At 44.6% G+C, this 12,779-nt stretch overlaps 1 protein-coding gene across 1 annotated transcript in view; it reads right to left on the reverse strand.

The window, feature by feature from the left end:
* The window catches only part of LOC147609446 (transducin family protein / WD-40 repeat family protein), a 36,626-nt gene extending 24,443 nt beyond the window's left edge, over positions 1–12,183 (reverse strand). The window contains exons 1-3 of the mRNA XM_086787521.1: positions 11,735–12,183; positions 10,640–11,033; positions 6,664–6,820 (exon numbers count right to left, since the gene is read on the reverse strand). Of these exons, the coding sequence (XP_086643647.1) occupies positions 6,664–6,820; positions 10,640–11,033; positions 11,735–11,944 (761 nt within the window). The 5' untranslated portion in view covers positions 11,945–12,183. The remainder of the gene's footprint in view (positions 1–6,663; positions 6,821–10,639; positions 11,034–11,734) is intronic.
* Positions 12,184–12,779: the final 596 nt, after the last annotated feature.

Here is a 12,779-nt window from a genome sequence, read left to right on the forward strand (position 1 = left end):
AATATCCTATCCATCATAGGATCGAATGTGGCTGGGGACCAAAAGGCATCACCAAAAACTCATACAATCCAAAAGCTATCCTAAATGCACTTTTGTGGACATTCTCTGGCACCACTCGTATCTGGTGATAACCACTCTTCAAATCAATACAACTGAAACAAGCCGAGCCATCAAGCTTATCCAAGATGTCATCAATGCGCGGAATTAGAAATCTATTCTTGATGGTGAGCTTATTTAGAGCTCTATAATCCACACACACGCGGAATGACCCATCCTGTTTTGTACAAGAAGCACGGGAGAGCAAAAAGGTGAGGAGCTTGGGCTGAACCAAACCTTTCTCCAAAAGCTCATTAACCTGCTTCATAATCTCTTCTTGTTGTGCGGCACTCACACGATATGCGGGTTTGTTAGGTGGAGAACTACCTGGCACAAGATCTATGCGATGATCCTCGAGCCTTTGAGGAGGTAGTTCACCTGGCAATGCATCAGCAAAACAATCTTTGTATGCATGAAGAAAATTCATGCCTATCTTGAGTCAAAACATTCACATTTTCATGACTTGGTTCAATGTTATATCACGAACAAAAACCAAGTATGTTGAAAGACTCTTTTTCATTGCTTTATTAATCTGGATGTGAGATTCAACTGGAATAGAATCCCCTTCCCTGCCAGCATCAATAACATGCATGCTTCCTTTATGCATAAAGGAAATTCTGTTTGTCTTGTACTCTTTGCGGGGCTCAAGCCTATGATGCCATGGCTTGCCAAGCAATACATCACATCCATTCTGTTTGTCTTGTACTCTTTGCGGGGCTCAAGCCTATGATGCCATGGCTTGCCAAGCAATACATCACATCCATTAAGAGGAGCAACAAAGAAATGCTCATGATCAAGATAATCCTGAATATGTAAGCGCAACTTCCCAATAAGTGGGGTAACCTGCACCTCTTTACCAACAAAGGCAGCTTCTGCTTCAATTTGAGGCCCCATGTCCTCAACCTCAATGCCCAAGGCGGCTGCCATCTGGGTAGAGATGAAATTATCTATTGCACAATCATCAAACATAAATAGAGCGGGCTGATCCTTGATTTGACCCCATGCTTTGCATACCATCCTCTCTTTACCATCATGCTTTGTGTTTCCCTACACATCGGGAACTGCATGCACATTTGCCTTGGGTTGCTTGTCCTCATGCTTTTGTTTGCCGTTGGGGCATTGCCTAAACATATGCTCTTTACTGCCACAAGAAAAGCATTTTCCCTCCTTTGCATATTGCTCCCTTTGCTCGGGAGTCAAGCCAAATATATTCTTCTTTGGCCCATTATCCTTGGATGTGGTATTTTCAGCTTTACCTCCCTTCTGGACTTCCCCCGAAAGCTCTTTTTAGGTGGCTGTCCACCTTTTTGCAGGTTTGGGACAGCCTTCTCTTTGCCCTTGGAACCACCTTGATCTTGCTTGATTTTGAGCACTAATTGCTTCGTAGCAAGAGCAGATGCTATAAGCTGTTGTAAAGTGTGTTTCGGGTGCAATTCGATGCCCGAACGATAGGCTGGTTGCAACCCGAAACGAAACTTTCTTTTCTTTTCATCCTCGGAGAGTTGCATGAAAGCAGTAACCTCGAGCAAAACTTTCCAAAATTTGCTCACATACTGCTACACACTCTCATTATCCTTTTGGTCAAGTCTATCCCACTTTAAGGTGAGTGTATGCTCTGCATTTGGTGGCAAGAATTGGGCATAAAATCTGTCCTTAAACTCTTTCCAAGTGCAAATGGGATCTTTGGTAGTCTTTTCAGTGATCCACCAATGGTCAGCTATCCCCTTCAAAAACATGCTTGCATGACGGATCTTGGACTTCTCAGTGAAGTCCTCTTCACTAAATGTAATATCAAACTGAGCCACAAAAACAAGCACCTTAGAGGCATCAAACTCCCCATGATAGGCATCAAACTTCACTGACTTGTCCCCTGCCTTGAACTCCTTGAGCTTTTTGGCATGAGGCTGAAGTTCTTGCCCTTGTCCAACGAAGCAGCTCTCTCTGCATGAGCTTCATGGGCAATCTTAGGTGTTTCACTAAGCAAAGTGACATGCGTCTTTGGTTCTTGTGGTCCCACTGCATGTGACCTTGCTGAAAGATGCCTTGTCTCGCCACGAGACAACTCAATAGGCAAGGTCTTTTGGCTTGCATGCCGACCACTGTCCCCATGATGTACATACTTGGAATCCATGTGGCCTTCAGCATGCATGAATCTGTTTCCTCCTGTGCCATGAGGAGTGGATGCATGGCGAGAAGTGACTGATACTTCTTCTTTTGCAAATATGATCTCAACCTTTGAGAGGCTGGGTCTCCATGCTTCGAACGGGATGGATTCTTGAACATAAGCTGTCCATCCTCTCCCTCTTTTAGGTCACCCTTTCGGATAAGATAAGAGAGTGCCAACTCCCTTGGCTTCTTGCCCACTTCTTGAGCCATAGACTCAAAAGTCATGTCCACCATAGCATCAGCTTTCTTGGCTTCTATGACACTTTGTACATGGGGGTCTTCATGCAAGAATTTCAGCTCTTGCTCTTTTGCCTACAAGAGCCTCTTCATGTGCTCCAACTCAGCCCTCAATGCATTGGGCTCTTCCTCATGCATGGGTTCTTTACCACGTGATGGCTGTCCCATCAATGCACTGTCATAGACTCTCTCAAGAGGCTTATGCCTTCCATGCAATGCATCGGAATCCCGTGAAGCACTTGATTGGCCCCTCAAATTCAGCACTTCCAATGGGTTGCCCTGGCTGTCCATTCAGTCAAGTGTTCGTACTTGCTTCCGATCTCAAAACTCCGTGTCTCCTCTTGAGAAAGAGAGATGACCGGGCTCTGATACGAATGTGACTGCTCCCTACAGGAGGCCTACAGATCGGAAGACAATATACACACATTTAGAACACTTAACTGAAGTTAACCATGGAAACAACAACAACAACATAAATACTGGAAATACCAAATATACACATGACACCAGCACTGGGGCCGGAAAGGGCCGGCCCCCCCCTCAACACATTTTGTATTTCTTGGAGTATTTATATATGAACAAGTGTCACGGGTCTGATAGACCAGATTCCTCCATGACATGGAGTGAGAACAATGAAATACAACAAGATTTTGTCGATGAAGAATCAACTATCGTAGTAGACCAAATCACAGGCAGTCTCCCACCTTCACTGGGTGAACACCTGCCCTCACTGGTCTTCCGGGACCGTACACCAACAGGCACGCCCGTACTAACACCTGGCAAGGTGAAGCACCGCGGTGGGAGAAATACCAGGTGCTCCCAAGTCAGCTTTGCTCCCTGTTTTTCCTCATACCCACATGACCTTCACTGGCTCCTCTAAAGGTGAGGACGCGGTCAGGGAAATCATGGGAAAAATCACTATCCCAATGGCCTTCTAAGGCGTAGGCAGCTGGAGGTGAAGCTTGCCTCACAAAGCTTGTAATAACAACATTTAACTTCAATTTTTATTTGAATTTGAAATAAAATATAGAAACAAATACCTGGCAGGGGTTTTAATTCAAATCTAAGCAGAGAAGATCATTCCCTTTTTGTTGTACTCCTAATGGGTGCAAACAACAGATACAAACAGGTACAACCGGTACTATTGGTACAGGTGCAGGGACAATAAGTACTGTTGGTACACAACAGGTACAGCTAGTACTACCGGTACAGATGCAAGTATAGCAAGTACTGCAGGTACAATTCAGTAGGTACAGATGCAAGTACAACAAGCGGGTATAGCTCTGCAAGCAGGTACAGATGCAAGTACAGCAGGCGGGTGCAGCCCTACAAGCAGGTACAGTAGGCGTGTACAGCTCTACAAGCAAGTACAGCAGCAGCTTCAAGCGGTTACAACACGGCTGTAAGGCAAGTACAGCACTGAATTCAGCCTTTTGGGAAGAGAGGCGATGGAGAGGAAGAGCAGCCAGTAGGTGATGGAGAGAAAAAAACAACCAGCCACACACGTGGGAAAAAGTACTAAAAAATGTTTCATGCAAAGCCTTTATCAAAGGTTATAAAACCTTAATACCCATTTAATACTATGGGCACCCACACTAGAAAATGTCCAACCCTTCTTTAAATGTGTGTGAACACATTGCCTTATAAATATTAAGGTTGGCTATAACTTATAGATTTTTACATTTTGAAAAGGGAAAAATGATAACACTTACCACCTGTTCACATGCCACACCACCGAGTCAGCAAACAACACTCCATGGTACACTGGACGGGGACACTGGGGGGGCGTCCCCGTCCAGTGTACTGGCACAGCATAACAGGCACACACACACAAACAAGTCATGCAAAAACAAATTTACACATGCAGACATTAATGCATGTGCACATATAATGGACGAAATCTCCCTTTCATGAAACTTGTACAAGAAGTTCCTGTCGGGCACAAAACTGGCGCGACAGAAATATAAAAATATGTCCTGGTCTTCCTATGGAGTGACAATCCCATAAGTAAAACGCCATCTTGGCCATACACGGGTGGCACCAAAACAGGCTCCTGTCCATACAGCACGAAGCAAGTCACACACGGGTGGCACGAAACTGGTTCCCGTCCATGTGACGCAGCAATGGTCACACACTGGTGGCACTAATCTGGCTCCCGTCCATGTGACACCAAAAGACTCGCCCTTTCACATGGGACACTGGCCTGGCCCCATGTGAACATGGCACAAATCTGGCCGCTCTATGGAGTGACAATCCCATAGAAGTGGCTCCAGAAATGGAGATGGACCAAATGGTGACAACACCCATTGCCAGTAAACTGGTCATGGATAACCTTGGCCTTCATGAGGAACAACTCCATTGAACTGTTAGCAGGAAATACTAGACCGCAGAGTTGCCCTTGCTTGCATCGATGAATCTCAAGCATAGAGATCCTCCAATTTGGACCATACTTGATGTGCACTGGTAAGAGTTCGCACGGCCGGTGAGACCTCCTTTCTAATGATCCGCACAAACTCTGAATGTGCCCTCAAATCACAATCCTCCCAATCTTGTAATTCTTCAAGGAATTCATTCTACTGAACCTGGGTCCACCTCCTCGAGTTCTGAGGACGCTCAGGCTTCTTCTCACTGCCCTGAACAATCTCCCATAAACCCTAATGAATGAACCAGATCCGTATATTCAGCTTCCAATGGGCATAGTTGGTTCCGTCCAACTTGTCCTCCTTGTTCGTACAGGAGGGAGCCATATCCACAGCAACAAAGTAAATCTCAGCACTCCAAGTCTCCTCTCGAGCACTTTCCAATGAAGCAAGGCACAAGGACCAATCAGCCCCCTCTCAAATCTGAGAAAGAAAGAGGCTGGACAGCAGCAAAATAGTCCACCAAAAAAGCACCGGAAACACCCAACCGAGAAGGGGAGAAGCCAGGGAAGGAGGAACTGTCGGAGCCGCTTGTCGTGCTACACCACATGCAAAGAAAACACCCTCCACTGCAGTCCACGCTGTAAGAAACAGCCTTCACACTGCAAACCACTGCTGTAAATGCATGTAGAAGCAAAAACGCAGCCAAAAGAAGCTTGCACCTAGATGCTTGGCAGTCAAGCACAGGAGCAGGGCAGCCTAGAGAAGAAAACGCTGATGTGAGAAGCCTTCAGGAGAAAGAAAACGCAGCTAGGATGAGAAACACAGCCACTGTTTTGATCGCCAGAAAACGCAGCAGAGGGAAGGATCAAAATCACAAAGTAGAAGGCAGCCGGATACCTAAGCGACTGATACCATGTTGAAGTATGCACAAGCAGAAGCATAGACAAGGAAAGAGAGAGATCAAAGGAGAGAGAGAGCTTGTTGACAAGATCACCTTTTATTACAGCATGAAGCTTTTACAATGGCAATAGCCAGCAAGGGAAGCTGTACAATATGCTTGGATTGGATGCTACAAGTGAATTTGAGGAGCTGCCTTATATAGTGAGGAAGGGAGCTGGCTGACTACCCTTAGCCTCTAGGAGCTGGTCGACTGCTCCACGACCTACTAAAAGGAGAAAAACTAGACAATACCCAATAAATAGGCATGGCCCCAAAACACAGAGATGCACAATATTCTAACAAGGACAAGGGTGTCTCAAGAAGATCTCTTTCAGCCCTAGTGCTGATTGATATGGGAACATTGGTCCACACCAGTCCACACTAGCATGTAGCATATTTGGCAATGTACCAAACATTCCTAAGTTGTCACTACCCATCTGACCTCTCCCCTACACTTACAAGTTCAGTGCAGAGCACATCTAACTTCTTGTGACACAAGAGTGAGGAAAGAAGAGGACTATGATACTAGCCAAAGAATTTAAGTTTCATGAATGCTTGTCTTGAAATACCAATGTTTTTCATGGATTCAAATGGAAAGATGAATGCATCAAGAAAGCACGTAATAAAAAGGGAGTTCTACATAGCATTTGGAAAGATGAATGCATCAAGAAAGCATGTAAGTTCTGCATGCCCACTTCACATAGCATTTGAGAAATTACATGAACTCCAAAGAAAAGGGTAAAAAGAAAACATTACACGTCATTTAGGTAGTTAAATCCTGAATGAATCTGTTTGCATACTTTCAATACCTAGTATATCTGGATTTCCTAAAATCCACCTACAAATAACGCGCCATCAATACCTTGTAGCGCATATCTGTTCGGAACTTGGATTCACAGCTAGACTCCTTAGTTTGCGCTTGTGTTGGCTCGCAGTGTAGTTTGGTTGAAGCATTCGCAAAAGACCAGGTGCATTGCTTCCACGGATATTCGAGACCAAATTCACGTGCTCTTTAGGCTCTGCAGATGGTAATCGTGTACAGAGTTCAGTTCTCTTAGAAACAGATCAAAATCGAATTGTGCAACTTAAGACAAATCACGTATGCATTGGAATAATTCCTGGTAACAGGAAAACCAATTGGTACAAAAAATAAAAGTCCTCGTTTGATGCTTATCATATATTTCTATCCACAGAAGCAGTTTTGGATAACTATTCTTGCAGCCACGACATCATGCATCTGATGAAGAAACGCAGCAAAGCTTGGACATTTTAATCTTGTTCCAAAACTCTTGGCCATCAGATCGGTATTGGCTGAGGCGAGCATTACCATTAGTTGAGCATGGCTAGTTTAAATCAGATGAATGGTCATATGCTGATATCACATGCATATACATAAAGGTGGCCCCACACGCCATAGATGCCCACTTTCAAATCATCACCTACATCCACCATGTATACACTCATGATAGGGATCGCCTTCAGAGGCTGGCACTAGAGTCTTCTATGGAGTTACATCAGGAGAGGGAGAGGGAGAGGGAGAGGGAGCGGGTTACGTTGGCTGGAGTGCCCTCCACCTCAACAGCACCATCACCATCATTATCCTCGCCATCATGGTACTCGAAGGTAGTCAAGTGGTTTGATGCACATGGCCTCTACATGGACTGCGTCCCCCCTTACCACTATAGTCTTTTGACTCTCCATGTTGGACCTCTCATGGCAGAAAATCAACCGAATCATCCAATTGGATCTACTGCAACTTTACATACATCAGACATGGGTGTCTCCTTCCACCAAGCTTGGATCTACTGCAGCTTTACATACATCAGACATGGGTGTCTCCTTCCACCAAGCTTGGCACAAAAACCTAGTTTTAAAGGGACCACTTTTTGAGAGTCTCCAATGATAATTTCATTGTGATTCCAAGATACACTTTTTGAGTGTCTCCGAGGATGGTTTCATTGTGATTTTGAGATACATATAGATCCATGTCACATGCCATGCGTATCGTGATAGGCTAACTCAAGGTGTCTTCTCACCATCTCAGAGTCAAGTGCAGAGCTGATGATACCCCACACAAGGATCGGATATGCAAAGTATGCTCCACATGACTATGTGATGGCACCTTGTCATAGATATCTCCTCCAGCTGGGTTTTTGGGGCACTTTGGATTCATCAGATTCTAGAGCATTTGTGCTGTGCCGACACTTCCCCGGTTACTATTTTCTCGGATTCTCATAGTGCTATTGCTCTAGCACAGAATCCTGTGATACGGGGACGATCCAAGCATATTGAAGTGCATTATCATTTTGTACGCGACTGGATCGAGTTGAAACTTCTTCGACTCGCCTACTATTCTACGAAGGACAATGTGGGTGATCTCTTCACCAAACCACTTCCGAGAGCTACTATGGAGGTGTTACTTCAGCGTGCTGGTATTGGATCACCCCTCTGGCGTTGAAGAGGAGGTGTTGGATTATATCATCTCCAGATGGTCTACATCACCATTTTCATGCTTGTATTGGCCATTTATGAGGCCCTGGATCGGCATATCTTAGCAAATATTATTCAGCATTTTTCTATCATTTTTTAGGTATTTTTCAACATTTATGTAGCATTTTATGCTACTATGCTACTGTCGGTCTGCTACTACAGTTGGCCGACCAGCATATGGGGGAGTATATAAGGGCTGACCCCCCTTTCCCCCAGTTCATCTCATTTTTCAGCATTCACTTGAGGTCATTAGCAGCTAGTACTGCTTCTTACCATTGTACAGCACCTACGGGCTTCCCTTGTGCTCAGTTTTCAACAATAAACATCAGTTTCCAGCATTTACAAGTCTTGTTCTTGGGCCTACATCTATGTTTTCTATTTGCTTAACTTTCTTTCACTGCTATGCAGGCAGAGTTGGATGCTATTGAACAGAATGGCACTTGGATTTTGATGCCTAGGCCCCAGCATCGTAAGGTGATTGGTGTGCAGTGGATCTTCAAAACGAAGTACAGAGCTGATGGCAGCTTGGACAACCACAAGGCGAGGTTGGTTGCCAAGAGCTATGCTCAACACCCTGGAGTCGACTTCGATGAGACCTTCGCTCCGACAGCCCGGATGCCTACCCTTCGAACTGTTCTTGCTCTTGCAGGACATCATAGATGGCCCGTATTCCAGATGGACGTCAAGTCGGCTTTCCTAAATGGAGAGCTTACACAGGAAGTGTATGTTGATTAGCTACCGAGATTTGAGGTTCCAAGCAAACAGGACCAAGTGTATCAGCTGAAGAAAGCTTTGTATGGTCTGAAGCAGGCTCCACGGGCTTGGTACTAGCAAATTGATGAGTTCTTTCAGAACCTTGGCCTGCGTCGTTCTCATGCAGATTCGGACCTTTATATCCTCCTTGAGAGGGGGTTAGTTGTTATCATTGTGGTCTATGTTGATGACCTCACCTTAATAGGTTCTTATTCTGTGAGGATCCGTTCAGTCATGGTTGCTTTGGAGACAGAGTTTGAGATGACGGATCTTGACCTTCTGCATTATTTTCTTGGCTTTCAAATGTGGCAGACCCCTTACGGTATTTTCTTCTCTTAGCAGATGTACACACGGGAGATTCTTGACAGGTTTCAAATGACTAGGTGTAGACCAGTATCTTCTCCTATGGATACTAGTGAGAAGCTTTCTCTTCTTGATGCTTCTCCTAGGATTGATCAAGGACAGTATCGGGTTCTCGTCGGTTGTTTGGTATGGTTGACCTACTCCCGGCTGGACATTTATTTCGCAGTCAGCTTATTGAGTTCTTTCACATCCAAACCCCGTCATCAGCATTGGCGGTGTGCTCTCAGGGTTCTATGGTACTTGCGTGGTACTTCCTACTTTGGCATCTTCTATGGCCAAGAGTGCACTCTTCTTGGATGGTCTGATTGGGCTAGAGATCCGGATACTTGGCGTTCAACCACTAGTTGTGTTTTTTCACTTGGGTCGGGAGCCATTTCATGGAGCAGTAAAAAACAGCCTACTGTGGCGCTTTCCTCTACAGAGGCTAGAGAACGTTATGAAATGCAAGGGAATTTAAAAAAGTTTAAACTCTCCACATGGTTGGCCAACCCTTTTAACTTTTTCCAATAACACAAGGCACCTGCATTTGAATTTCTCATAGATGCTACAACTAAGTAAGGCATTTGAGTTGAAACATCATTGATGGCATCTGTCTGGGGCACAATTTCTGCTTTTGCCTTGCCAAAGAAGGCCAATCTTGGCATCTAATGCAATGTATCCCACCCTCCCCGTCCATTATGCCAATCTGTCTCAGATCATTTCTCTTTGTGTGTCTAATTACTCTTGGGTGCATTATGGGTTACTTTGTGAACTGAATAGTTTGGCACTTAAGTGACCAAAAGAAATGCTAAATTTTCCAGCTTTTAATAAAAATACCAGGAAAACTTACCCCCACAGGTTCAGATTCTCGCTCGAGTGTTTGAGCTCCAGCAGTGCTATTAGCTTTTTGGCATTTTGGCTGGTTGGTTAGCCTAAGCAAAAGTTTATTTGCCGTGACTAGCCTTAGATGACTTCTACACAAAAGGTGGCCGCTTTCTGGGGGCAACATCAAGCTTCTTTCTTCATAGATTTGTACACTAATTTCAAGAGCCGCACGCAGACTCATGCGCGCACACACTCACGCACATATAAGGGAGAGCAACCCACTATCTACAATCTCCATGGTGCAAAGAGGAAATGAATTGAGATGTCCATGCTTCTCTATCCTGAGTACTTTTGAACAGCAAGAAGCCTTACTTACATACACCTCTGCAAAAACTTCAACAATCCAAAAAAAAAAACTGTTTGCATACCCGGGCGTTTCTTTGCCGGCCGTTTTTCCAGAGGGCTACCACTTTCACTTTTAGCAGCCTTCATTTTATTCATTGTAATATGTCTCCCAGAATCTGTGGAGCCTGCCTCACTACGAGCTGTAGTTGCTAATAAAGACCTGGGTTCTAATGATCTTTTAGTTGGTCCTCCTTTTGCACTTGGCTTGGAATACCCATTTGAGCCAGGTATGACCAAAGGTGGCTTGCTGGAGAGACCAGTTTCCTTCTCAACTTTATCTCTTGAAGGGGTATCAGCATCCTTCTCTGTTTTGACTTTTAAATAAGACAGGGTAGAGAGAGAAGCAGGAGTGAGGCGGCCCTGTGCACGTGCCAGTTGGGCCTCTACCTCTGCTAGTCTCTTTTGGGCTTTGCTTAGCTGCAAACTCAGTGCATCAGATAGCAGAAAGACACTCGCATATAGAAATTCAATACAATAACTTGTAGAAGGGTATATTTTAGTGCCATTCACTTGAAGGTTTTGCAAAAACATATAAAACTGCACATGCTTAAGGATTGTAATTATGTTTGCATATGCAAAAGGACATGTTCTGATTCAACTCTGAAAAAGGGTCAAAACACAAAATAGTGGCCAATGTATTTACATGTGCATATGACACTCTTTAAAATAGCTTCTCTTTCAAATCATGGCACATGGAGATGGCAAGATCATCACACAAAACAATGTAGCGGTCTCTCCTACAAAAACCATGTGACTGAATCTCCATCTATATTGTACACCTAGTACAAAAGCATGTAGAAAAAATCATGTGATTGAATCTCCATCCATAACACCCACATCAGACACCACCATATCATGCACCATCGTGTCATTCATCACCATATCATGCACCATTCATATCATACATAATAACATGTAGTACAAAAGCATGTAGAAAAAATCATGTGATTGAATCTCCATCCATAACACCCACATCAGACACCACCATATCATGCACCATCATGTCATTCATCACCATATCATGCACCATTCATATCATACATGTAATCTGATCATCAAACAGACACACCCAGAGACCACAATTCACTTCATTGCACAAAAAAGAAGGCTTTTGGCACCTTAGATTCTGATTTCCGGACTTCCTCCTCGGCCTGCTCGACTTCGGAGCGGCGATCATCAACGAGCTGGGCGAGTGCCTGCACCTGCTCTTGGATGGCCAACCTCACTCGCCCCTTCCCTTCCTCGTCTACATCTCGCCTGGAGCGTTTAGGCTCAGGGTCCTCTTCTTCTTCCTCCTTTGGAGAGACAGGGATTTCGCCCCGCATCATCCTTCTGTTGGAAAAAAAAGCTAGGTGCTTGAGTACATCAACACGTGCAGCCGAGTTTATGGATTTCCCAATGCCCCGTGTGTGTGTGTGTGTGTGTGTGTGTCGATTTTGGGAGGGTGGGCAGAGTGTTTTTTTTCTGCTAATGGCTTCTTAAGCCAACGAACTCTCAAGATCGCCAAACAGTAGACCGCCTGGGCGGCCAAATGGGGGTGTGTAATCAAACCGTTTTTCATGATTTGATTATAGCTTCTCTCCATCTCCATTTTATTGGCTTCTTGAGGTTGTAGAAGATGGCTTATGTCAACAATGTTGTGGGTGATGTGTGATGTGAATTTGCAAAGGTTAGAATCTTACGCCTTGAGTGTAAGAGGCACCTTAGGCGGTAGGGACTATTGCCCAGTGGGATAGAGCCTTAACTCGAGTTTGATTCGAGTCAAACACCCCCCCGTCCCCTTCTCTCTCTCTCTCTCACACACACACACACACATCAATAGATTGTGTGTGTGTGTGTGTGTGTGTGTGTGTGTGTACACACGAAGGTATATATTTGTATGCACCTACACACGAAGGTATAGATGTGTGTGTGTGTGCGAAGGTATAGATGTGTGTGTGTGTGTGTGTGTGTGTGTGTGTGTGTGTGTGTGTGTACACACGAAGGTATATATGTGTATGCACCTACACACATGTATAAAGGTATATACACCCACACACATCACTATTAGCACATGTGCAAGTATTGTGTGTCCACGCACATGTATAAAGGTTGTACAAAGATATAATCCTCGTGTGGCTAGATGTGATGGTACACATCATCCTCATGGCATTACCGATAATA

Source organism: Cibotium barometz, chromosome 51, assembly GCF_041138505.1.
Source record: "Cibotium barometz isolate CiBa-2024 chromosome 51, ASM4113850v1, whole genome shotgun sequence".
In the NCBI taxonomy this organism is placed as follows: Eukaryota; Viridiplantae; Streptophyta; class Polypodiopsida; order Cyatheales; family Cibotiaceae; genus Cibotium; species Cibotium barometz.